The sequence below is a fragment of the Leptosomus discolor genome, unplaced genomic scaffold (genome assembly GCF_034619465.1).
Source record: "Leptosomus discolor isolate bLepDis1 unplaced genomic scaffold, bLepDis1.hap2 HAP2_SCAFFOLD_233, whole genome shotgun sequence".
In the NCBI taxonomy this organism is placed as follows: domain Eukaryota; kingdom Metazoa; phylum Chordata; class Aves; order Leptosomiformes; family Leptosomidae; genus Leptosomus; species Leptosomus discolor.
The window spans coordinates 1-24,394 of record NW_028237829.1 but is presented as its reverse complement, the minus strand read 5'-3'; the positions used below and the strand labels follow the sequence as shown (position 1 = coordinate 24,394).

At 64.2% G+C, this 24,394-nt stretch overlaps 1 protein-coding gene across 1 annotated transcript in view; it reads right to left on the bottom strand.

Moving 5' to 3' along the window:
* LOC147412697 (spectrin beta chain, non-erythrocytic 4-like) overlaps positions 1–24,390 on the bottom strand; it is a gene marked incomplete at its 5' end in the record, with an annotated part of 36,999 nt that extends 12,609 nt beyond the window's left edge. The window contains 45 exon segments of the mRNA XM_086481107.1: positions 345–967; positions 2,822–3,026; positions 3,137–3,183; positions 3,185–3,268; positions 3,356–3,634; positions 3,730–3,819; positions 5,688–5,819; positions 5,821–5,925; positions 7,694–7,744; positions 7,746–7,817; positions 7,819–7,872; positions 10,143–10,289; positions 13,454–13,498; positions 13,500–13,542; positions 13,817–13,953; positions 13,955–14,023; positions 14,147–14,184; positions 14,187–14,304; positions 14,306–14,438; positions 14,440–14,847; positions 14,849–14,901; positions 16,987–17,138; positions 17,231–17,533; positions 17,536–17,860; positions 17,862–18,013; positions 18,016–18,066; positions 18,069–18,101; positions 18,224–18,338; positions 18,340–18,381; positions 18,472–18,533; positions 18,536–18,638; positions 18,640–18,774; positions 18,961–18,990; positions 18,992–19,119; positions 19,211–19,329; positions 19,420–19,550; positions 19,552–19,593; positions 19,595–19,609; positions 21,143–21,255; positions 21,503–21,618; positions 21,733–21,813; positions 21,928–22,019; positions 22,119–22,292; positions 23,433–23,584; positions 24,297–24,390. Of these exon segments, the coding sequence (XP_086337233.1) occupies positions 345–967; positions 2,822–3,026; positions 3,137–3,183; positions 3,185–3,268; positions 3,356–3,634; positions 3,730–3,819; positions 5,688–5,819; positions 5,821–5,925; positions 7,694–7,744; positions 7,746–7,817; positions 7,819–7,872; positions 10,143–10,289; positions 13,454–13,498; positions 13,500–13,542; positions 13,817–13,953; positions 13,955–14,023; positions 14,147–14,184; positions 14,187–14,304; positions 14,306–14,438; positions 14,440–14,847; positions 14,849–14,901; positions 16,987–17,138; positions 17,231–17,533; positions 17,536–17,860; positions 17,862–18,013; positions 18,016–18,066; positions 18,069–18,101; positions 18,224–18,338; positions 18,340–18,381; positions 18,472–18,533; positions 18,536–18,638; positions 18,640–18,774; positions 18,961–18,990; positions 18,992–19,119; positions 19,211–19,329; positions 19,420–19,550; positions 19,552–19,593; positions 19,595–19,609; positions 21,143–21,255; positions 21,503–21,618; positions 21,733–21,813; positions 21,928–22,019; positions 22,119–22,292; positions 23,433–23,584; positions 24,297–24,390 (5,693 nt within the window).
* Between the last annotated feature and the right edge of the window lie 4 nt (positions 24,391–24,394).

Genomic DNA, 24,394 nt, shown 5'->3' with positions numbered 1-24,394 from the left:
GACATGGCTCCTTGGGATGGGCCAGGCCATGGAACCTTGGGATGGGCCAGGACATGGTTCCTTGGGACGGGCCAGGACATGGGACCTTGGGATGGGCCAGGACATGGGACCTTGGGATGGGCCAGGACATGGTTTCCTGAGGTGGGACAGGCCATGGGACCTTGGGATGGGCCAAGACATGGCTCTTTGGGACGGGCCAGGCCATAGAACCTTGGGACGGGCCAGGCCATGGGACCTTGGGATGGGCCAAGACGTGGGTCCATGGCACCACGGATGGGCCAGGACACGGTTCTTGGGGCCAGCGCAGGACAGAGGACCTCGGCGCAGCCCCCGGCTCCCGCTACCTGGGCTTCTCTCCGGCGCCGATCTGGCAGATGACGCCATCCATCCAGGCGAGGAGGTCCCTCACGGCGCCGACGAAGCGGATCTTGTCGGCGACGCTGGCGACGTGGAGCCGGCACTCCTCGCAGGCCGCCAGGAGCTCCTTCCACGCCCGCAGCACCTCCTGCTCCCTCCCGGCGATGGCCTCGGCGTTGTCGCCGGCGTAGAGGGTCCTCAACTGCGCCGCGCCCTCTTGGAGCTGCCGGACTTGGGTCACCAACACCTCCACGTCGTGCTCGAAGGCGCCCAACGCCCGTTGCAAGGCGCCGGCCGACGCCCTGCCCTCGCGGGCCGCCAGCTCGGGCAGGCGTTGCCTTTTCTCCTCGATTTGCCCCAAAACTTCTTTGCAGTCGTTGAAGAACTTGTGCAGCTCGTGGGAGGCCGCCAGCATCTGCGCCCGCGTCTCCATCAGCTCCAGGAGATCCGCCCAAGCTTCGTTCACGCCGTCCTTCCACTCGGCGATGGTGGCGGCGTCGGCGTGCCCGTAGTCGATCAGCTCGTCCACCATCTGGTTGACGGCGGCGATCCGCTCCTGCCCGACGCTGCCCGTCTCGCTGGCGAACTCCAAGAACTTCTCCTGGAGGAGCTGGGGTGGGCAGGGGTGGGCAGGGGTGAGGGGTGGGCAGCGCCGGGGAGGGATGGTGGCCAGGACCATCATCATGGTCCATGGATGGTGGCCAGGACCATCCTCATGGTCCGTGGATGGTGGCCAGGACCATCATCTTGGTCCGTGGATGGTGCCCAGGACCATGGTCCGTGGATGGTGGCCAGGACCATCCTCATGGTCCGTGGATGGTGGCCAGGACCATCCTCATGGTCCGTGGATGGTGGCCAGGACCATCCTCATGGTCCATGGATGGCGGCCAGGACCATCGTCATGGTCCGTGGATGGTGGCCAGGACCATGGTCCATGGATGGTGGCCAGGACCATCGTCATGGTCCGTGGATGGTGGCCAGGACCATCCTCATGGTCCGTGGATGGTGGCCAGGACCATCATCTTGGTCCGTGGATGGTGGCCAGGACCATCGTCTTGGTTCGTGGATGGTGGCCAGGACCATCCTCATGGTCCATGGATGGCGGCCAGGACCATCGTCATGGTCCGTGGATGGTGGCCAGGACCATGGTCCATGGATGGTGGCCAGGACCATCGTCATGGTCCGTGGATGGTGCCCAGGACCATGGTCCATGGATGGTGGCCAGGACCATCGTCATGGTCCATGGATGGTGGCCAGGACCAGCATCATGGTCCGTGGATGGTGCCCAGGACCATCATCTTGGTCCATGGATGGTGCCCAGGACCATCATCATGGTCCATGGATGGTGGCCAGGACCATCATCTTGGTCCGTGGATGGTGGCCAGGACCATCATCACGGTCCGTGGATGGTGGCCAGGACCAGCATCACGGTCCATGGATGGTGGCCAGGACCATGGTCCGTGGATGGTGGCCAGGACCATCATCATGGTCCATGGATGGTGCCCAGGACCATCATCTTGGTCCATGGATGGTGCCCAGGACCATGGTCCATGGATGGTGGCCAGGACCATCCTCATGGTCCGTGGATGGTGGCCAGGACCATCATCACGGTCCGTGGATGGTGCCCAGGACCATGGTCCGTGGATGGTGGCCAGGACCATCGTCTTGGTCCGTGGATGGTGGCCAGGACCATCATCTTGGTCCATGGATGGTGGCCAGGACCATCATCATGGTCCGTGGATGGTGGCCAGGACCAGCATCTTGGTCCATGGATGGTGGCCAGGACCATGGTCCGTGGATGGTGGCCAGGACCATCCTCATGGTCCATGGATGGTGGCCAGGACCATCATCTTGGTCCGTGGATGGTGGCCAGGACCAGCATCATGGTCCGTGGATGGTGGCCAGGACCAGCATCTTGGTCCATGGATGGTGCCCAGGACCATCCTCATGGTCCGTGGATGGTGCCCAGGACCATCGTCATGGTCCATGGATAGTGCCCAGGACCATGGTCCGTGGATGGTGCCCAGGACCATCATCTTGGTCCATGGATGGCGGCCAGGACCATCATCTTGGTCCATGGATGGTGCCCAGGACCACCAGCATGGTCCGTGGATGGTGCCCAGCACCTCCAGCAGGGTTCATGGATGGTGCCCAGGACCACCAGCACGGTCCATGGCAGGTGCCCAGGACCCCTGGCCTGGGGCACTGATGGTGCCCAGGACCCCCACCATGGTCCATGGATGGTGTCCAGCACCAGGATGGGACCAAGACCCCCACCACAGAGCACGGACCACCACAACCCCCCCCCCAACCACGAGGCAAGAAACCACACCAAGCCCCCCCCCCCCCTTTCCCCCAGCACAGGACGGGGACAACTCCAGGACCCCCTCGGCGTGAGGCGCGGCCAAGAAGGCCGAGACCTTCTTCAGATCCAACGGGGACCAACCGGGACGGTCCGACTCACCGTGACGTGCTCAAAGTCCTGCCCCAGCTCCGGTGAGCCGGCCACCACCTCCTTCTCGGCGATCCAGTGCTCCAGCTCGTCCACCTCGCGGTTGAGCTGGTAGAGCCAATACTGCTGCTCCAGCTTGGCCTTGCGTTCCTCCACCAGGTCCTTCAGAGACACGTAGAGCCGGTCAACCTGCGACTGCCGCCTGCTGACCTGTTCGCTGGGCGAGGGGACAGAGCGGCCGGTGAACCCCCCAAAACCTTCTCCTGGCCTCCCGGTGGGGGGGGGGGGGGGGGGGCGGGGGCGGGCGCTGGAGAAGGTCGCACCCACCTTTGAGGATGGCCAAGCTCTAGGAGGGCCCGGCATTGACGGGAGAGGTTGGGCGATGGTCTCCTCGTAGTTCTCCACGGTTTGCTCGGTGAGGAGGTGCTTCTTGAGGAGCTGGAGGGTGCTCTGCTCATCCTGGGGGGTGGGGGTGGGGGGCGAGGTGAGGCGCGGGCAGGTGGGAAGGTCTTCTCCTCCCGCCGCCCCGAGCCGCCCCGTGGGCACCTTCCCCTTCTCCTCGCTCATCAACAGCAGCTCTTGCTCGCCCAACCACGACTCCACCTCGGCCACGTCGAAGTAGTATTGCTCCAGCTGGTAGGTGGCATCCAAGGTTTGCTGCCGGAGCTCCGCCTGCTCCTGGAGCTCCGCCCACATCGTCCCCAAACGCTCCAGAAGACGCCGGACCCCTTCAGCCTCGGGGCTTTTGATGGAGGCCACGGCTCCGGCGCGTTCCAGCACCTCGTCCACGCGGGGGCGGTGGACCTGGATCTCCCGGCGGAGGTTCTGGGGTGGAGGAGAGGAGGTGGACGTGGTTATGGGGTGTCACCACCACCGCCGCCGCCGCCGCCGCCGCCGCCGCCACCCGCCGCGGCGCCGACCTGGTTCTTCTTGATGAACTGCTGGACCGTCTGCAGGTTGGTGCCGTGGTCCTTCAGCGTGGCCAAGGGCAGGCGGTCCTGGACCCACAGCTGGGGGGTGGGGGGTGGGGGGGGAGGCCTCGGCGTCATCGCCGTCCTTCAGCCCGGCCCCGGCCCCAGCCTCATCCTCGTCCCGTCTCCAGCTTCATCCTTATCTTCAGCCTCATCTTCATGCTCAACTCCATCCTCATCCTCATCTTCATCCTCGTCCCATCCCAACCCACCCCCGTCCTTAGCTTCATCCTCATCCCCATCCCCATCCCCATCTTCATCCTCATGCCCATCCTCATCTTCATCACCATCCTTATCCGATCCCATCCCAATTCATCCCCTCCCCATCCCCATCCTCATCCCCGTCTTCATCCTTATCCCCATCCCATCATCCCATCCTCATCCCCATCCTCATCCCCATCCTCATCCTCATCCCATCCTCATCCCCATCTTCATCCTTGTCTCCATCCTCATCCTTATCCCCATCCCATCATCCCATCCTCATCCTCATCCCCATCTTCATCCTTGTCTCCATCCTCATTCTCATCCCCATCTTCATTCCCTTCCTCATCCTCATCCTCATCTCATCTCATCCATCCTCATCCCATCTCATCTCATCCTCCATCCTCATCCCATCCTCATCCTCATCCTCATCCCATCCTCATCCTCATCCTCGTCCTCCTCATCCGCGTCCTCCTCATCCGCGTCCTCATCCTCATCCCATCCCTCATCCCCATCTTCATCCTTGTCTCCACCCTCATCCTCATCCCCATCCCATCGTCCCCATAGTCATCCCCATCCCATCATCTCATCCTCATCCTCATCCCATCCCCAGCCCCATCTCCATCGTTGTCTCCATCATCCTTATCCTCATCCCCATCCCATCCTCATCCTCCTCATCCTCGTCCTCCTCATCCTCATCCTCATCCCATCCTCATCCCCATCCTCATCCTTGTCTCCACCCCTCATCCTCATCCCCATCCCATCGTCCCATAGTCATCCCCATCCCATCATCTCATCCTCATCCTCATCCCATCCCCAGCCCCCATCTCCATCGTTGTCTCCATCATCCTTATCCTCATCCCCATCCCATCCTCATCCTCCTCATCCTCGTCCTCCTCATCCTCATCCCCACCCCATCATCCCATCCTCATCCCCATCCCATCCTCATCCTCCTCATCCTCGTCCTCCTCATCCGCGTCCTCATCCTCATCCCATTCTCATCCCCATCCTCATCCTTGTCTCCACCCTCATCCTCATCCCCATCCCATCGTCCCATAGTCATCCCCATCCCATCATCTCATCCTCATCCTCATCCCATCCCCAGGCCCATCTCCCATCGTTGTCTCCATCATCCTTATCCTCATCCCCATCCCATCCTCATCCTCCTCATCCTCGTCCTCCTCATCCGCGTCCTCATCCTCATCCCATCCTCATCCCCATCTTCATCCTTGTTCTCCACCCTCATCCTCATCCCCATCCCATCGTCCCATAGTCATCCCCATCCCATCATCTCATCCTCATCCTCATCCTCATCCCATCCCCAGCCCCATCTCCATCGTTGTCTCCATCATCCTTATCCTCATCCCCATCCCATCCTCATCCTCCTCATCCTCGTCCTCCTCATCCTCATCCCCACCCCATCATCCCATCCTCATCCCCATCCCATCCTCATCCTCGTCCTCCTCATCCGCGTCCTCATCCTCATCCCATCCTCATCCCCATCCTCATCCTTGTCTCCATCTTCATCCTCATCCCCATCCCATCATCTCATCGTCATCCTCATCCTCATCCCATCCCCAGCCCCATCTCCATCGTTGTCTCCATCATCCTTATCCTCATCCCCATCCTCATCCTCACCCCCATCCTCCTCCCCACCCCCCCCACCCCCCCCCCCACCCCCATCCCCATCCCCATCCCCCACGTACTCACCACCTCGTCTCCTCCAGCTCGTGGCTGACCTGGTGAACCTCCTTGGAGGCCAAGAGGATCCTCCGGCGCTCCTTGAGGGGCTCGATGAGGCGGACGATGCGGGTCCCCACGGCGCTCTGCCGCCGCTCGCCCCACCGCCTGCCGCGCCGCCGCCGGCCGCCGGCAGCGCCGCGCCGCCTGCGCCTGCAGCTCCCCCACCTCCTTGTACCACTCCTCCACCTGCGACTCCATCGTCTGCGAGGGGACAACACGGCGCTGGGGACACCGGGGACCACACGGCGGGGCGGGGGGGGGGGGGGGAACCGCGGGGCACCGCGGCGGCGGGGGGAGGGAGAACCTCGGGTCGGGTGGCGGTGCCGGGAGGGGGGGTGATGGTGGATGAGGCTCTGCCGCAAGGGGGGCTGAGCGGTGGTGGGCCCCCACACCCAATGTCCACCATAACCTGGTGTCTTCCCATGGCCTGGTGTCCCCCCATAACCTGGTGTCCCCCCATAACCTGGTGTGTCTCGTAACGTGGTGTCCCCCCATAACCTGGTGTCCCCCCATGGCCTGGTGTTCCCCATAACCTGGTGTCCCCCCCATAACCTGGTGTCCCCCAACACCCAATGTCCCCCCAAGACCTGGTGTTTCCCCATAACCTGGTGCCCTTCCAAGACCTGGTGTCCCCCCAAGACCTGGTGTCCCCCCCATAACCTGGTGTCCCCCCCACAACCTGGTGTTCCCCATAACCTGGTGCCCTTCCAAGAACTGGTGTCCCCCCATAACCTGGTGTCCCCCCATAACCTGGTGCCTCTCCAAGACCTGGTGTCCCCCCATAACCTGGTGTCCCTCCAAGGCCTGGTATGCCCCCAACCCCCAGTGTCCCCCCATAACCTGGTGTCCCCCCATACCCTGGTGTTCCCCATAACCTGGTGTTCCCCATAACCTGGTGTCCCCCCATAACCTGGTGCCTCTCCAAGACCTGGTGTCCCTCCAAGACCTGGTGTTCCCCATAACCTGGTGTCCCCCCCATAACCTGGTGTCCCCCCATAGCCTGGTGTTCCCCATAACCTGGTACCTTCTCCAAGACCTGGTGTCCCACCAAGACCTGGTGTCCCCCCATAACCTGGTGTTCCCCATAACCTGCTGTCCCTCCAAGGCCTGGTATCCCCCCAACCCCCAGTGTCCCCCCCATAACCTGGTGTCCCTCCATACCCTGGTGTTCCCCATAACCTGGTGTTCCCCCCATAACCTGGTGTCCCCCCATAGCCTGGTGTCCCCCCATAACCTGGTGCCCCTCCAAGACCTGGTGTCCCCCCATAACCTCGTGTCCCCCCATAACCTCGTGTCCCCCCGTACTCTGCTGTTCCCCAACATCCAATGTCCCTCCAAGGCCTGGTGTTCCCCAACACCTGGTGTTCCCCATAACCTGGTGTCCCCCCATACCCTGGTGTCCCCCCATAACCTCGTGTCCCCCCATAACCTCATGTCCCCCCCATAACCTCGCGTCCCCCCCATACCCTGCTCTTCCCCAACACCCAATATCCCTCCAAGGCCTGGTGTCCCCCCCAACCCCCAGTGTCCCCCTATAACCTGATGTTCCCCGTAACCTGGTGTCCCTCCAAGACCTGGTGTCCCCCCATAACCTGGTGCCCCTCCAAGACCTGGTGTCCCCCCATAACCTGGTGTCCCCCCATAACCTGGTGTCCCCCCATAACCTGGTGCCCCTCCAAGACCTGGTGTCCCCCCATAACCTGGTGTCCCCCCCATAACCTGGTGCCCCTCCAAGACCAGGTGTCCCCCCATAACCTCGTGTCCCCCCATAACCTCGCGTCCCCCCCATACCCTGCTCTTCCCCAACACCCAATATCCCTCCAAGGCCTAGCATCCCCCCCACCCCCCAGTATCCCCCCCCGTCCCCCCCATAACCTCCCGCCTCCCCCCAACCTCCCCCAACGCCCCCTCCTCCGTGTCACGTGTGGTTCCCCTCCCCCCCCCCCCCCCCCCCAAAAAAACCCCCCACCTGCAACCTCTTGAGCTGCCGGCTGACGCTGAGGAGGTCGGCTCCGGCCCCCCACGGTCTCCAGCTGCTCCTCCAGGCGCCCCAACCGCGCCTCCATGTCGGCGTAGCTCCGCGCCAGGCGCTCGGGCGGCGGCGGCTTCGGCCAAGCGCCGGCTCACGAGGAGAAGCTCTTCACCTTCCTGGCGGGGGGGGGGGGGGAGGGAGGGGGTTCAGGGGGGGTTGGGGGAGTCAGAGGGGGTGGGGTGACCCCGTTATTGCTGGGAGATTGGGGAGGGGGGGGGTGGGGTTGGGGTTGGCCATGGGGGGGGGGGGGGAGGGAGAGGGAGGTGGGGAGAGCGCCCCCTAGGGAGGGGGGAAGGGGTGCGGGGGGGGGGAAGGGGGTGGAGGGAAAGGGGGCGCAGGGGAAAAAGGGGTGTAGGGGATAAAAGGGGGTGCAGGGGATAAAAGGGGGTGGAGGGAAAGGGGGTGTGGAGAAAGGGGGGTGCAGGGAAAAAAGGGGGTGCAGGGAAAGGGGGTGGAGGGAAAAAGGGGGTGCAGGGAAAAAGGGGGTGGAGGGAAAGGGGGTGTGGAGAAATGGGGGTGCAGGGAAAGGAGGTGGAGGGAAAAAGGGGGTGCAGGGAAGGAGTGGAGGGAAAGGGGGTGTGGAGAAATGGGGGTGCAGGGAAAGGGGGTGCAGGGGGAAAAGGGGGTGGAGGGAAAGAGGATGCAGGGAAAGGGGGTGCAGGGGAAGAAGGAGGTGCAGGGCGAAAAGGGGGTGCAGGGCGAAAAGGGGGTGCAGGGAAAGGGGGTGCAGAGGGAAAAGGGGGTGCAGAGAAGGGGATGGAGGGAAATGGGGTGCAGGAAATGGGATGCAGGGAAAGGGGGTGAAGCTGGGGGGGTGGAGGAAAGGGGATGTGGAGAATGGGGGTGCAGGGAAATGTGGGTGCAACAAAAGGGGGGGTGCAGGGAAAAAAGAGGGTGCAGGGAAAGGGGGTGCAGGGGGAAAAGGGGGTGCAGGGAAGGGGGTGCAGGGAAAAGGGGTGCAAGGGGGGTGCAGGAAAGCAGGTGCAGGGAAAGGGGGTGCAGCTGGGGGGGTGGAGGGAAAGGGGTGCGGAGAAATGGGGGTGCAGGGAAAGGGGGTGCAAGGAAGGGGCCTGCAGAGAAGGGGTGCAGGGAAAGAGGGTGGAGAGAAATTGGGGTGCAGGGAAAGGGGGTGCAGGGAAAAGAGGGTGCAGGGAAGGGGGGTGCAAAAGGGCTGCAGGAAAAAAGGGGGTGCGGGGGAAAGGGGGTGCAGCTGGGGGGGGTAGAGGGAAAGGGGGGTGCAGAGAAATGGGGGTGCAGGGAAAGGGGGTGCAACAAGAGGGGGTGCAGGGGAAAGGGGGGGAAGGGGGGGTGAGAAGGAAAGGGGGGGGTCCACCAAAAGGGGGGTGCAGCAAGGGATACGCAGCTTGGGGGGGGGGGGGTAGCAAAAAGGGGGGGGGGGGGCGCAGCCAAAGCGGGGTTGCAGGCGAAAAAAGGGGGGGGGGTGCAGGGAGCTTGGGGGGGGGGGGTGCAGCGAAAAAAGGGGGGGGGGGTTCAGCCCGGGGGGGGGGGATGAGGAGGAGGATGATGAAGGTGATGATGCAACACCGCGGGGGGGGAGGGGGGGGGGGGGGGGGAATGCAGCCGGGAAAGGCCGCAATGAAATGGGGGGGGGGGGCGGGGGAGGGGGGGGCGGCGAGACGGGTTGGGGGGGGTGTCTGCAGAAATGGGGGGGGGGGGGGGGGATCCGCAGCGATGGGGGGGGGGGGGGGGTCCGCAGCGATGGGGGGGGGGGGCCCCGCAACCGCCTCCCCCCCCCCCCCAACCCCCTTTTCCCCCGGCGAGGAAGCGGTTAAACCTCATCCCTCCCCGCGACCCCCCCCCCCTCCTCCTTTCTCCCCCCCCCTCGCTCCCCCCCTCCTTCCTCCATCCTCATCCTCATCCTCATCATTCCTCCCCCCCCCCCCCCCCCCCCCTTTCCCCGGCGAGGAAGCGGTTAAACCCCATCCCTCCCCCCCCTCCCCGCGACCACCCCCCCTCCTCCTTTCTCCCACATCCCCCCCCCCTCGCTCCCCCCTCCTTCCTCCATCATCATCATCATCCTCATCCTCATCATCATCTCCCCCCCCCCCCCAGCCCCGTTTCCCCGGTGAGGAAGCGTTAAACCTCATCCCTCCCCGCGACCCCCCCCCCCCTCCTCCTTTCTCCCCCCCCCTCGCTCCCCCCCTCCTTCCTCATCCTCATCCTCATCCTCATCCTCATCATCCCCCCCACCCCAACCCCTATTTCCCCGGCGAGGAAGCGGTTAAACCTCATCCCTCCCCGCGAACCCCCCCCCCCCCCCCCCCGCCTCCTCCTTTCTCCCACATCCCCCCCCCGCCCCCTCCTCGCTCCCCCCCCTCCTTCCTCCACCATCATCCTCATCCTCCCCCCCCCCCCCCCCCCCAACCTTCTCGATCTTCTCCAGCCATTCTTTGTTCTGCGCCAGCTCGGCCAGGAACGCCTGGTGCTTCAGCCAGGGTTTGGGGGGGCGGGGGGGGGGGTCCTTGGAGGGGTCCCCCGCCATCAGCACCTTCTCCCGGATCCACCCATCCAGCTAAAAAACAAAAAAAAAAGGGGGCACTTCAAAAACACAACACCCCCCCCCCCTTTTTTTTTTTTTTCTCTTTTAATCTTCCTCCTCCAAGCCCCTGGAGGGAGGATGGTTGGGCCTAAAGGATGCTCCGAGGAGGAGGAGGAGGAGGAGGAGGAGGAGGAAGAGGAGGAGGAGGGAGGAGGAGGAGGATGGCGGCGGCGGGTGAGGATGAGGATGGTGCCGCAGAGGGTGGCAGCGGACGCCGGGCGGAGCAGCGCGGGAGGGCCGGAGGCGGCCTCGCTGTCGGCTGGCCAACCTCCCGCCCGCCGCGGCCGCCGAAGCCCCCCGAGGGGCTGAGGAGCACCCCTAGACCCCCACGGAGACCCCCGCCCCATAATTGGGGGGGGGTCGTGGTCATCCTCCCACCGTGGAGATGAAGGACCACGGTATCTCCCAGCCCGGCCACAGGCAAAGCCCCCCGAGGGGCTGAGGAGCAGCTCTAGACCCCCATGGAGACCCCCCAACCCATAATTTCAGGGGGTCCTGGTCAACCTCCCACCGTAGAGATGAAGGACCACGGTATCTCCCAGCCCCACCACCAGCGAAGCCCCCCGAGGGGCTGAGGAGCAGCTCTAGGGGGGTGTAGGAGCCCCACCGAGCCCCCCCACCCCATAATTTGGAGGGGTCCTGGTCAACCTCCCACCATGGAGATGAAGGACCACGGTATCTCCCACCCCCACCACCAGTGAAGCCCCCAAGGGGCTGAGGAGCACCCCTAGACCCCCATGGAGACCCCCCCAACCCATAATTGGGGGGGGTCGTGGTCAACCTCCCACCATGAGATGAAGGACCACGGTATCTCCCAGCCCCACCACCAGTGAAGACCCCTGAGGGGCTGAGGAGCAGCTCTAGACCCCCATGAAGACCCCTCACCCCATAATTTGGGGGGGTCGTGGTCATCCTCCCACCGTGGAGATGAAGGACCACGGTATCTCCCAGCCCGGCCACCAGTGAAGACCCCTGAGGGGCTGAGGAGCACCCCTAGACCCCCATGGAGGACCCCCCACCCCATAATTTGGGGGGATCGTGGTCAACCTCCCACCGTGGAGAAGAAGGACCACGGCTTCTCCCAGCCCCACCACCAGTGAAGACCCCTGAGGGGCTGAGGAGCAGCTCTAGACCCCCACGGAGACCCCCCACCCCATAATTGGGGGAGGTCCTGGTCAACCTCCCACCGTAGAGATGAAGGACCATGGCATCTCCAGGCCCACCACCAGCGAAGCCCCCCAAGATGCTGAGGAGCAGCTCTAGGGGGGGTGTAGGGACCCCCACCGAGCCCCCCCACCCCATAATTTGGGGGGGTCGTGGTCAACCTCCCACCGTGGAGATGAAGGACCCACGGTATCTCCCACCCCCACCACCAGCAAAGCCCCCCGAGGGGCTGAGGAGCACCCCTAGACCCCCATGGAGACCCCCCAACCCATAATTTCAGGGGGTCCTGGTCAACCTCCCACCGTGGAGATGAAGGACCACGGCATCTCCCAGCCCCATCACCAGTGAAGCCCCCCCGAGGGGCTGAGGAGCACCCCTAGACCCCCACGGAGACCCCTCGCCCTATAATTGGGGGGGTCGTGTGTCAACCTCCCACCGTAGAGATGAAGGACCACGGTATCTCCCACCCCCACCACCAGCGAAGCCCCCTGAGATGCTGAGGAGCAGCTCTAGGGGGGTGTAGGAGCCCCACTGAGCCCCCCCACCCCATAATTTGGGGGGGTCCTGGTCAACCTCCCCACTACAAGCGATGAAGGACCACGGCGTCTCCCAGCCCGGCCACCAGTGAAGACCCCCGAGGGGCTGAGGAGCAGCTCTAGACCCCCATGGAGACCCCCCACCCCATAATTTGGGGGGGTCCTGGTCAACCTCTCACCGTGGAGATGAAGGGACCACGGTATCTCCCAGCCCCACCACCAGCGAAGACCTCAAGGGGCTGAGGAGCACCCCTAGACCCCCACTGAGCCCCCCCCACCCCATAATTTGGGGGGGGTCCTGGTCAACCTCCCACTACAGGCGGTGAAGGACCACAGCGTCTCCCAGCCCGGCCACCAGTGAAGACCCCCGAGGGGCTGAGGAGCAGCTCTAGACCCCCATGGAGACCCCCCACCCCATAATTGGGGGGGGGTGTAGTCAACCTCCCACCGTGGAGATGAAGGACCACGGCATCTCCCAGCCCATCACCAGCGAAGCCCCTCGAGGGGCTGAGGAGCAGCTCTAGACCCCCATGGAGACCCCCCAACCCATAATTTCAGGGGGTCCTGGTCAACCTCCCACCGTGGAGAAGAAGGACCACGGTATCTCCCAGCCCGGCCACCAGTGAAGACCCCTGAGATGCTGAGGAGCACCCCTAGACCCCCATGGAGACCCCCCACCCCATAATTGGGGGGGGTCGTGGTCAACCTCCAACCGTGGAGATGAAGGACCACGGCATCTCCCAGCCCGACCACCAGCAAGCCCCCCGAGATGCTGAGGAGCAGCTCTAGGGGGGTGTAGGACCCCCACCCGAGCCCCCCCACCCATAATTTGGAGGGGTCCTGGTCAACCTGCCACCATGGAGATGAAGGACCACGGTATCTCCCAGCCCGGCCACAGGCAAAGCCCCCCCGAGGGGCTGAGGAGCAGCTCTAGACCCCCATGGAGACCCCCCAACCCATAATTTGGGGGGGTCGTGGTCAACCTCCCACCGTGGAGATGAAGGACCACAGCTTCTCCCAGCCCCACCACCAGCGAAGCCCCCCAAGATGCTGAGGAGCAGCTCTAGGGGGGTGTAGGACCCCCACCGAGCCCCCCCACCCCATAATTTGGGGGGGTCGTGGTCAACCTCCCACCGTGGAGATGAAGGACCACGGCATCTCCAACCCCACCACCAGCGAAGCCCCCCTGAGGGGCTGAGGAGCACCCCTAGACCCCCACGGAGACCCCCCAACCCATAATTTCACGGGGTCCTGCTCAACCTCCCACCGTGGAGATGAAGGACCACGGTATCTCCCAGCTCCACCACCAGCGAAGCCCCCCGAGATGCTGAGGAGCAGCTCTAGGAGGGTGTAGGAAGCCCCCCCTCCTGGATAATTGGGGGGGGTGGGGGCAGGATTTGGGGGGGGGTGGGCACGGGGCAGGGGTCCGGGTCGTACCTCGTGGCAGTCCTGGAGGAACCGTTGCAGCTCGAGGTGGTCCTGGAAGCCGCCGCATCCACTCCTGGGCCAGCTGGTAGTTGCGTTGGCTCCTGCGGCGGTGGGGGGGGGAGGGTCCATCTCATCGCTGCCCACCCAGCGACAACCCCCCCCCCCCCTCTCCCCCACCCCCACCTCCGCACCCCGACGAAGCCCCTCCTTGACCCACCCCACCGCCCCCACCAAGCCCGTGAACCCAAGGGGGACGGGGTGGGGGAGAAACCGAGGCACGGGGTGAGGAAGCACCAGCAGATCCAGCTCCGTCGCGGTTCCCCCCTCCCCGGGGTGGGGGGGCGGTACCGGCGGCGTCCCCCCTCCCGGCACCTACTTGGCGCGGAGGCCTTCCATGGCCTCGCCGCCCGGTCGCCGTAGAGGTTGCCTTGTCGTCGGAGGCTCTCGCCGGCTTGGAGGGCCAGTTGGATCTTCTGGAGGTTGAGGTCCATGGTGGTGGTGAAGTCCTTGGTGCTTCTTGATGGCGTTGCTCACCCCTTCCACCGTGTCGGGCAGCTCGGCGTGGGCCAAGGTGGATTCCTGGGAGGGAGGGGGCGGGAAAGGGACGGAGGAGACGCCGGCGTTGGGGCTTCTCCGTCCTCGGGCTCTTCTTCTCCGCCCAACGTCAACCAGGACCTTCTCCACCCCGTGCGCCTCCCCTACCTGGTTGTAGAGGCTGGTTTCGCACTGCCGGACGTCCGGAGGAAGAGGTGGAAGACGTGAGCTTGCACCAGGACCTCCCGCCTCGCCTCCCAGCTCTGCAGCAGCTTCCCCCACCCGGCGTCCAGCTTCTGCAACCACTGCTGCAACGAGAGGTAGGGCACCTCGGTCTCCTCCAAGGGCCAGGAGGTCGCTGGCCGCTTGGATCTTGGCGTAGTCCTCCTCGTAGCCGTTGATCTCCTCTTTGAGGGCCGCGTGGTGGTTCAACAACCTCTCGGCTTCGGCTAAAACTCTCCGGCACCTCTTCGGAAGCCACGGCCGCTTGGGTCTTCACCAACCAGCTCAAGAAGTTGTCCAAGTCTTGGATGAACTGCTGCAAGCGACCGGCGACCGTCAAGGAGTCCTCGCAACCTTGCAGCGCCCGCTTGAGGGCTTCCCACTCCTCGCTGATCTGCTCGAAGGGCAGCAAGATCTCCAAGGCTCGCCCGGGGTGGGAGGCGGCCAAGGCTTCACCTTCCCGCTGAAGCTCCCACCAGCGAGGTTCCAAGACCACCAGAGCCGCCTCCATGGTGGAGAGGCGGCGTTGCAGAGCCAAGACGCCGCCCAGGTCGCCGCCGCCCGACTGGGTGGCTTCGATGGCTTTGCGCTTCTCCCGCACCTGCGCCTTCATCTCGCCGCACTCTGCAGGTAGTTCTGGATCTTCAGACGGAGCTGAGTTGGCCCTTCTTGCGCTCCACCAGCTCCACCACCCGGTTCACCTGGGGATGGGGACGGAGGTGGGGCGAAAGCGGGGGGGGGGAACCCCAGGTGAGGACCCCGTTGGGCATCGCCAACGCTTGGGACCGGCTTGGGAACTTGGAGGTGAAGAGCTGGACCCCATGGGGACGTCCCACCAGGCTGGAGAAGTCTGTGAGCAGCCCCACGGCTGGTTCCCCTCACCAAGGAGATCCCTCAAGCAAGGTGAGGTCCAGCTTGGCCATCACCAACGCTTGGGACCGGCTTGGGAACTTGGAGATGAAGAGCTGGACCCCACAGGGACGTCCCACCAGGCTGGGAGAAGTCTACCAGCAGCCCCATGGCTGGTTCCCCTCACCAAGGAGATCCCCCAAGCAAGATGAGGTCCAGCCTGGCCATCACCAACGCTTGGGACCGGCTTGGGAACTTGAAGATGATGAGCTGGACCCCACAGGGATGTCCCACCAGGCTGGGAGAAGTCTACCAGCAGCCCACGGCTGGTTCCGCTCACCAAGGAGATCTCCCAAGCAAGATGAGGTCCAGCTTGGCCATCACCAACGCTTGGGACTGGCTTGGGAACTTGGAGATGAGAGCTGGACCCCACGGGGACGTCCCACCAGGCTGGGACAAGTCTACCAGCAGCCCCACGGCTGGTTCCCCTCATCAAGCACCACCCCCTCAAGCAAGATGAGGTCCAGCTTGGCCATCACCAATGCTTGGGACCAGCTTGGGCCTTTGAGATGAAGAGCTGGACCCCATGGGGACGTCCCACCAGGCTGCGAGAAGTCTACCAGCAGCCCCACGGCTGGTTCCCCTCATCAAGGAGATCCCCCAAGCAAGATGAGGTCCAGCTTGGCCGTCGCCAGCCCTTGGGATGGGCTTGTCACGTGGCACTGGAGAGCTGGACCCCATGGGGACGTCCCACCAGGCTGGGAGAAGTCTGTGAGCAGCCCCACGGCTGGTTCCGCTCACCAAGGAGATCTCCCAAGCAAGATGAGGTCCAGCCTGGCCATCACCAATGCTTGGGACCCAGCTTGGGAACTTGGAGATGAAGAGCTGAACCCCATGGGGACGTCCCACCAGGCTGGGAGAAGTCTACCAGCAGCCCCACGGCTGGTTCCCCTCACCAAGGAGATCCCCCAAGCAAGATGAGGTCCAGCCTGGCCATCACCAACGCTTGGGACCGGCTTGGGAACTTGGAGATGAAGAGCTGGACCCCATGGGGACGTCCCACCAGGCTGGGAGAAGTCTACCAGCAGCCCCATGGCTGGTTTCCTTTCACCAAGAAGATCCCCCAAGCAAGATGAGGTCCAGCTTGGCCATCACCAACGCTTGGGACCAGCTTGGGGCCTTTGAGATGAAGAGCTGAACCCCATGGGGATGTCCCACCAGGCTGGGAGAAGTCTACCAGCAGCCCCCATGGCTGGTTCCCCTCATCAAGGACCACCCCCTCAAGCAAGATGAGGTCCAGCTTGGCCATCACCAATGCTTGGGACCAGCTTGGGCCTTTGAGATGAAGAGCTGGACCCCATGGGGGACGTCCCACCAGGCTGGCAGAAGTCTACCAGCAGCCCCATGGCTGTTCCCCTCACCAAGGAGATCCCTCAAGCTAGGTGAGGTCCAGCTTGGCCATCGTCAACGCTTGGGACTGGCTTGGGAACTTTGAGATGAAGAGCTGGACCCCATGGGGGACGTCCCACCAGGCTGGGAGAAGTCTACCAGCAGCCCCACGGCTGGTTCCGCTCACCAAGGAGATCCCCCAAGCAAGGTAAGGTCCAGCTTGGCCGTCGCCAGCCCTTGGGATGGGCTTGTCATGAGGCACTGGAGAGCTGGACCCCATGGGGACGTCCCACCAGGCTGGGAGAAGTCTGTGAGCAGCCCCACGGCTGGTTCCCCTCATCAAGGACCACCCCCTCAAGCAAGATGAGTCCAGCTTGGCCATCGTCAACGCTTGGGAACCGGCTTGGGAACTTGGAGATGAAGAGCTGGACCCCAACGGGGACGTCCAACCAGGCTGGGAGAAGTCCACCAGCAGCCCCACGCCCGGTTTCCCCTCATCTCGAGGTCCACCTTGGCCATCGTGGACCCCCTGGGATGGGCTTGGCCACCTCCCCACGCCCGTACCTGCTGTTGAGGTGGTCCTGGCAGGAGCGGACCTCCTCGGAGCTGGGGTGACCCCGTCCACCAGCTGCTGCAACCACCTGGTTGACATCCAAGATCCGTCCCATGACGCTGTTCATCTCCTGGTCCAGGCTCTCAACCTGGGGAGGAGACGTCAAGCGAGGTCCAGCGAGGCACCCAGGCCCCCAACCCCCCCCCCTCCCCCGCCCCTCTCCCCCACCCCCCCCCCGCACCTATGCTGGACCACCTCGACCTCATCCAACTCCTCCGGCACCTCCATCCTCTCCAACCACTGCTCCTTCTCGTCCACCCAGACCTCGCAGGCGTGGACCTCGCTGAACATGCGGTAGACGGCCAAGGCGTCCTGCAGCCACTGCTGCCGCAGGACGGCCACCTCGGCCACCTCCCCGTAGAGCTGCTCCACCTCCACCACCCGGATCTGCACGTCCACCCCTTGGCTGTGTTCGGGGGCCAGAAGAGCCAACTGCTTCCGGAGGGCCAAGACGGCCGCCCGGTGCTTCTCCACCTCTCCACCACCGCCCGGTGCTTCCGCAGAAGAGCTTGGGTGGAGTAATCGTCGTGGCCGAAGTCATCGCTGGAGACGATGCGGTAGGTGTCCTGCAGCCAGGCCACCAAGTCGTCCGTCTCGGCGCTGAACTGGAAGAAGTTGAGGGCCTCCTGCAAGCGGTTGCTGGTGTAGCCCCGTCACCCTCCTCCAGCTTCTTCCAGCGGAGGCGGACCTCCCGCATCTCTCCTGGATCCCGCGGGGCCGAAGCGTTTCTTGGCCAAGATCTGCTCGCCCCGCTTCATGGTCTGGTGCAACAAGGCCCGGCGGCTGCCCAGTTCGCCCAACATGCTCTTTGTGCTTGTTGGTCAACGTCAAGACGCTGCTCAGGTCCCGGCCGCACGTCTTGGCGGCCAAGATCTGCTCCTTCTCCCGGATCCACGCCTCGGCCTCCTCCATCTCCTGGAAGAAGGCCCAAAGCTGCCGAGAGTCCTCCAGCTCCTTCCGCTCTTGCCTGCCAGCTCCCCCAGTTCCTCCAGGCACGTCTGGACGTGGTTGACCCGTTGCAGATGATCTGGGGGTCGCAGGGTTGGTAGCCTGGGCCAAGAGGACCGAGCTCTTAACAGAGACGCTCTACGGCGGCCCACCAAGACCTCGGGTGGGGCCAGCCAGGCCAAGCACCTCCCGGTCCCTCGCGGTGCCCGTCCCGGCGCCCTCGCGTTACCCCTCCAGCTCCGAGAACTTGAGGGCGGCGGCGTTGAGCGCCTGGACCCGCTCGGTTTGGGCGGAGATGTCGGCCTCCAGCAAGCCGTGCTTCTGCAGCAGGTCCTCGGACCTCCAGGAGATGTTTCCCCAAATCCTTGGAGACCAGCAGCACCTGGGGAAGGAGACCACGGGGTCCAGAGCGGCCAGCGCGTCCTCCGCGGGGGTGGCCGGCACTCGTGGTGTCCCCCCCCGTGGCTTCTACCTGCATCTCCTCCATCCAGTCGATCATGTAGACCATCTCTTGGAAGATCTTCTGCAGGGCCAGTTCTGCTCGAGGCGGGCGCGGCGGGCGCGGACCAGCTCGGTCAAGAGCCCCCACTGCCGCAGGATGTTGTCCTTCTGGGCGCCGATGCGTTTGGTGTCGTAGTTAGCCCTCGGACTCCATCTCCAGGGCCAGCTCCACCACCACTTGGATGCGCTCTTGGTAGGAGGAGATGTCGGCCTCGATGGCCTCGTGCTTCTTCATGGCGGCCTCCACCGCCGGCAGGTCGTAGCCAAAGTTGTCCTGGGGCGGGAGGTGGCGTCAAGTGGGGTGGTGCACCTCAACGAGGGAGCCCGACGGAGCAGGCCACGGGGTCCCACCCACCCCAAGCGTTGGGTTCCAAGCGTTGGGAGGCAAGCGTCCCGCCGCCGGGGGGCGGGGGAGGAGGGTCGTGTCCCTCCCCCCCCCCCAACCCCACCCCACCCCCACCTGCGAGACCAGGCGTTGGTTCTCGTTCAAACCACGTCTCCCTCATGACGGCCTTGTGGTCGAAACGTTGGGCCAAGAGCTCCAGCTTCTCCTGCCGGATCAGCTCGTTGCGTAGCGAAACCTCCCGCTCGTGTTCCGCCTTCTCCAAGCAGGTCCAAGGCCTACGGGGTGGGACAGCGGGGTCGACGAGGGGGTCCCCAGCTCTTCTGGGTCCCCCGGGGTGGTGAGGTCCCCCTCCAGCTCTCTCCCACCTTGTTGATGTCGGAGATGCTCTTGCCCTCGCTGGGGACGTAGAGCTTGCGGTTGTTGGCCCGGAGCTTGCTCTGGATGGTGAAGAGCAGGACCTCCAGGTTCCCCTTCTCCTGGAACCTGTGGGGCGGCAGCAGCACCAGGTCGCGGGGTGTCCCCTCGTGGTGGTGCCACCTCTCCCTCTCCCATCCCACCCCAGGAGGTGCTCACTTGACGGGTTTCTCCAGGGTGCAGAAGGCGGTGAAGGCCTGGAGCTGCTGCTGGACCCCGGTCAAGGAGTTGGCGAACTTCTGGTTGCTGATGATGGTGATGGTGTGTTGGATCCAGGCGAGCAGCTCGGCCCGCCAGCGCCTCGTACCGCTCGATGATGGCCTCGATCTCCATGGGCCTGGTCCAAGACCTGGTGGGGAGAGAGCGGGGGGGGGGTGGGGGGGTGGTGTGTGTCACCCAGGAGGGCCCAAGGGTGGGTCCCACAGGGCTGCCCTCCTCCGCCCCGAGCCACCACGCGTGGTTTGAGGTGCAACCTGCTTGTCCCCAGCCCCTCCGGGAGCGTGGAGTGAAGGATGGGACGTCCCGTGAGTAAAGGGTGGAGAACCCCGTGGAGAAAAGGATGGAGAAGTCCATGGAGTGAAGATGGGGCACCCCATGGAGCAAAGGGTGGAGAACCCCCATGGAGAAAAGGATGGAGAAGCCCGTGGAGCAAAGGGTGGAGAACCCCGTGGAGCAAAGGGTGGAGAACCCCGTGGAGAAAAGGATGGAGAAGCCCATGGACCAAAGGATGGGACATTCCATGGAACAAAGGATGGAGAAGCCCATGGAGCAAAGGATGGTGAACCCCATGGAGTGAAGATGGGACACCCCATGGAGCAAAGGATGGAGAACCAAAAGGGTGGAGAACCCCATGGAGCAAAGGGTGGAGAACCCCATGGAGCAAAGGATGGAGAACCCCATGGAGCAAAGGGTGGAGAACCCCATGGACCAAAGGGTGGAGAACCCCATGGAGCAAAGGGTGGAGAACCCCATGGAGCAAAGGATGGAGAACCCCATGGAGCAAAGGGTGGAGAACCCCATGGAGCAAAGGGTGGAGAACCCCATGGAGCAAAGGGTGGAGAACCCCATGGAGCAAAGGATGGAGAACCCCATGGAGCAAAGGGTGGAGAACCCCATGGAGCAAAGGGTGGAGAACCCCATGGACCAAGGGATAGGACATCCCACAGAGCAAAGGATGGAGCATCCCATGGCCCAAAGGATGGGACATTCCATGGACCAAAGGATGGAGAACCCCATGGACCAAAGGGTGGAGAACCCCATGGACCAAAGGGTGGAGAACCCCATGGACCAAAGGATGGGACATTCCATGGACCAAAGGATGGAGCATCCCATGGAACAAAGGATGGAGAACCCCATGGACCAAAGGGTGGAGAACCCATGGACCAAAGGGTGGAGAAGCCCATGGAGCAAAGGGTGGAGAACCCCATGGAGTGAAGATGGGACACCCCATGGACCAAAGGACGGAGAACCCATGGAGCAAAGGGTGGAGAAGCCCATGGACCAAAGGGTGGAGAAGCCCATGGACCAAAGGGTGGAGAACCCCATGGAGTGAAGATGGGACACCCCATGGACCAAAGGGTGGAGAACCCCACGGAGCAAAGGGTGGAGAAGCCCATGGAGCAAAGGGTGGAGAACCCCATGGAGTGAAGATGGGACACCCCATGGACCAAAGGACGGAGAACCCCATGGACCAAAGGATGGAGGACCCCATGGAGTGAAGATGGGACACCCCATGGACCAAAGGGTGGAGAACCCCATGGAGCAAAGGGTGGAGAAGCCCATGGAGCAAAGGGTGGAGATCCCCATGGAGGGAAGATGGGACACCCCACGGACCAAAGGACGGAGAATCCCCCGGAGCCAGCGGGCGTGGGCCAAGACCCACCTTCCCGATGCGCTTCCCCTCCACCGCCAGCGCCTTCATCTTGGAGAAGTAGTGGTAGAAGGACACCACGTAGGTGATGATGGACTTCTCATCGGGGTCCTCCATGTTGACATCTGGGGGGGGGGGGGGGTGGTGAAACGCCGGTCCCCAAGCCCCCCCACCCCCAAAGTCCCCCCCCAACCTGACCACCAGCCCTGGGCCACCACCGCCCATCCCCAACCCCAGGTTGCTTCCCTCAACCTTCACCCCTCCCCCAAAACCACCCTTGGAGGTGGAAAACGAAGGCGGGAGCAACGAGGTGGGGGGGTGGAGACCCCATCCCACGTGGACGGACGGACGGGTGGACCTCCCCGTCCCTACCCTCGGGGTCCAGCAGCTTGCTGAGCCCCAGCTGCTGCTCGGCCGTGTTGAAGGCTTGTTGAAGGTTGTAGGTCGCGTTGGACTTGGTCAGCTTGTGGAAGTCGATGAGGTCCGGCCTGCAAGAGGGACGTGGTGGCTTCGAGCCCCTCCCCCCACCCCACGGACGGAACCCAGGCGTCCAGGTTGACCCCCCCCTACCACCCCCCCACCCCCTCTCCCCTGTGGTGGACCTGTGCTTGTGGATGAGGGCGTTGAAGGCCAACCCGTCCCTCCAACTGGTGGTGAAGTTCTGGATGTTCACCTCGGGGTAGCTGTGGGGAGAAGGGGGTGGGGGTGGGTCACGCGGTGCTGGATCCGTCCCCACCCCATCTTTGGTGGGATTGGGGGGTCCATCCCAGCGCGGGGAGGGGGCGGTGGGGGCTCACCCCGCCGTCTTCATCTGGCACCAGAGGAGAAGAGCGTCCTTGGCCGAGCGCGTCTCCCGGTTGTCTTCGGTCTTGATTTTGATCACCTGGATCTGGGGAAAACCACGGGGCACTGACGCACGGTGGGGTCCCTGGGGTGGGGGGCGCCAACCCCCCCCCACCCCCCTCCTGGGACAGCCCCGCCCGGCTACCTGGAAGCGGAGGATGATGGTCCAGATGAGGCCGAGGGTGAGGCGGTGGTTGCCGTCCACGATGTCGTGGGAGCCGACGTTCTCCAGGTGGACCCGCTGCTCCTTGAGGAACTGCAGCGCCTTGTCCACGTTCTCCAGGGAGTGGATCCGCATCCGGCCCCGCGTGGGTTTGGGCTGCGGGAGAGAGCGGCACCCGGCACCCCCACCTCGCCACCCCACCGTGGAGAAGGGCCGGGGGTGGAGGGGACGTGGAGAGGGGGTGGGGGTGGTGATGGGGAAGGTCCTACCTCAACCCAATCCCATGGTAGGTGGGACATGGGGGGGTGGTGGTGGTGATGGGGAGGTCCCACCTCAACCCAACCCCATGGTGGATGGGATGGTGGTGATGGGGAAGGTCCCACCTCAACCCAACCCCGTGGTAGGTGGGATGTGGGGGGTGGGGGTGGTGATGGGAAGGTCCCACCTCAACCCAGTCCCGTGGTAGGTGGGATGTGGGGGGGTTGTGATGGTGGTGGGGAGGTCCCAGTTATCCCAGTCCATTGGTAGATGGGAAGTGGGGGTTGATGGTGGTGATGGGAAGGTCCCTCCTCAACCCAACCCCGTGGTAGATGGGATGGTGGTGATAGGGAAGGTCCCACCTCAACCCAATCCCATGGTAGGTGGGACGTGGGGGGTGGTGGTGGTGATGGGGAAGGTCCCAGCTCAACCCAATCCCATGATAAGTGAGACCTGGGTGATGGTGATGATGGGGAAGGTCCCACTTCATCCCAGTCCATTGGTAGATGGGACATGGGGGGGTGGTGGTGGTGAAGGGAAGGTCCCACCTCAACCCAGTCCCGTGGTAGGTGGGATGTGGGGGGTGGGGGTGGTGATGGGAAGGTCCCTCCTCAACCCAACCCCATGGTAGCTGGGACGTTGGGGTGGTGATTGTGATGGGGAGGTCCCAGTCATCCCAGTCCATTGGTAGATGGGACGTGGGGGTTGATGGTGGTGATGGGAAGATCCCACCTCAACCCAACCCCATGGTAGATGGGATGGTGGTGATGGGGAAGGTCCCACCTCAACCCAATCCCATGGTAGGTGGGACGTGGGGGGTGGGGGTGGTGATGGGGAAGGTCCCAGCTCATCCCAACCCCATGGTAGATGGGATGTGGGGGGTGGGGGTGGTGACAGGGAGGTCCCAGCTCAACCCAACCCCATGGTAGATGGGATGTGGGGGGGGGGTGGTGGTGACAGGGAGGTCCCAGCTCATCCCAGCCCCATGGTAGGTGGGACATGGGGTGGGAGTGGTGACAGGGAGGTCCCAGCTCTCACCAGCTGCTCCCCGGAGAGCACCTCCAGCAGCCGGGTGAGGACGTAGCCGTCGCGGAGGTCGGCGTAGAGGTCCCCGATGCGGCAGGAGACGCGGGCGAGGTGGGCGTTGACCCACTTGGTGAAGGTCTTCTTCTGCACCGCGTCCCTCTCGTCTGCCCGGTGATGGGGGAGGTCCCACCTCAACCCAACTCCATGGTAGGTGGGACATGGGGGTGGGGGTGGGGATGGGGAAGGTCCCACCTCAACCCAACTCCATGGTAGGTGGGACATGGGGGGTGGGGGTGGGGATGGGGAGGTCCCACCTCAACCCAACCCCACGGTAGGTGGGACATGGGGGGTGGGGGTGGTGATGGGGAAGGTCCCACCTCAACCCAACCCCGTGGTAGGTGGGACATGGGGGTGGGGTGGGGATGGGAAGGTCCCACCTCAACCCAACCCCATGGTAGGTGGGACGTGGGGGTGGGGGTGGGGATGGGGAAGGTCCCACCTCAACCCAACCCCATGGTAGGTGGGACATGGGGGGTGGGGGTGGGGAAGGTCCCACCTCAACCCAACTCCATGGTAGGTGGGACGTGGGGGTGGGGGTGGGGATGGGGAAGGTCCCACCTCAACCCAACCCTGTGGTAGGTGGGACATGGGGGTGGGGGTGGGGGTGGGGATGGGGAAGGTCCCACCTCAACCCAACCCCATGGTAGGTGGGACATGAGGGGTGGGGGTGGGGATGGGGAAGGTCCCAGCTCATCCCAGTCCAGGGGGCTCAGCCAGGGGAGGGGACACTGAAGGGGGGGCGGGGGGGCTCAGCCACCATGGGGGGAGGTGGGGGGGGGGGGGGGGTGGTGGGGGAGGGGGCGGCGAAGGTCCTACCGGCCAAGGCCTTGATGCGGGAGCACTCGAAGATCTTGGCGGTGGCCGCGGGGTCGTCCCACCCCCGAGGATCGGGCCCTTCCCAGGGGCTGTTGTTA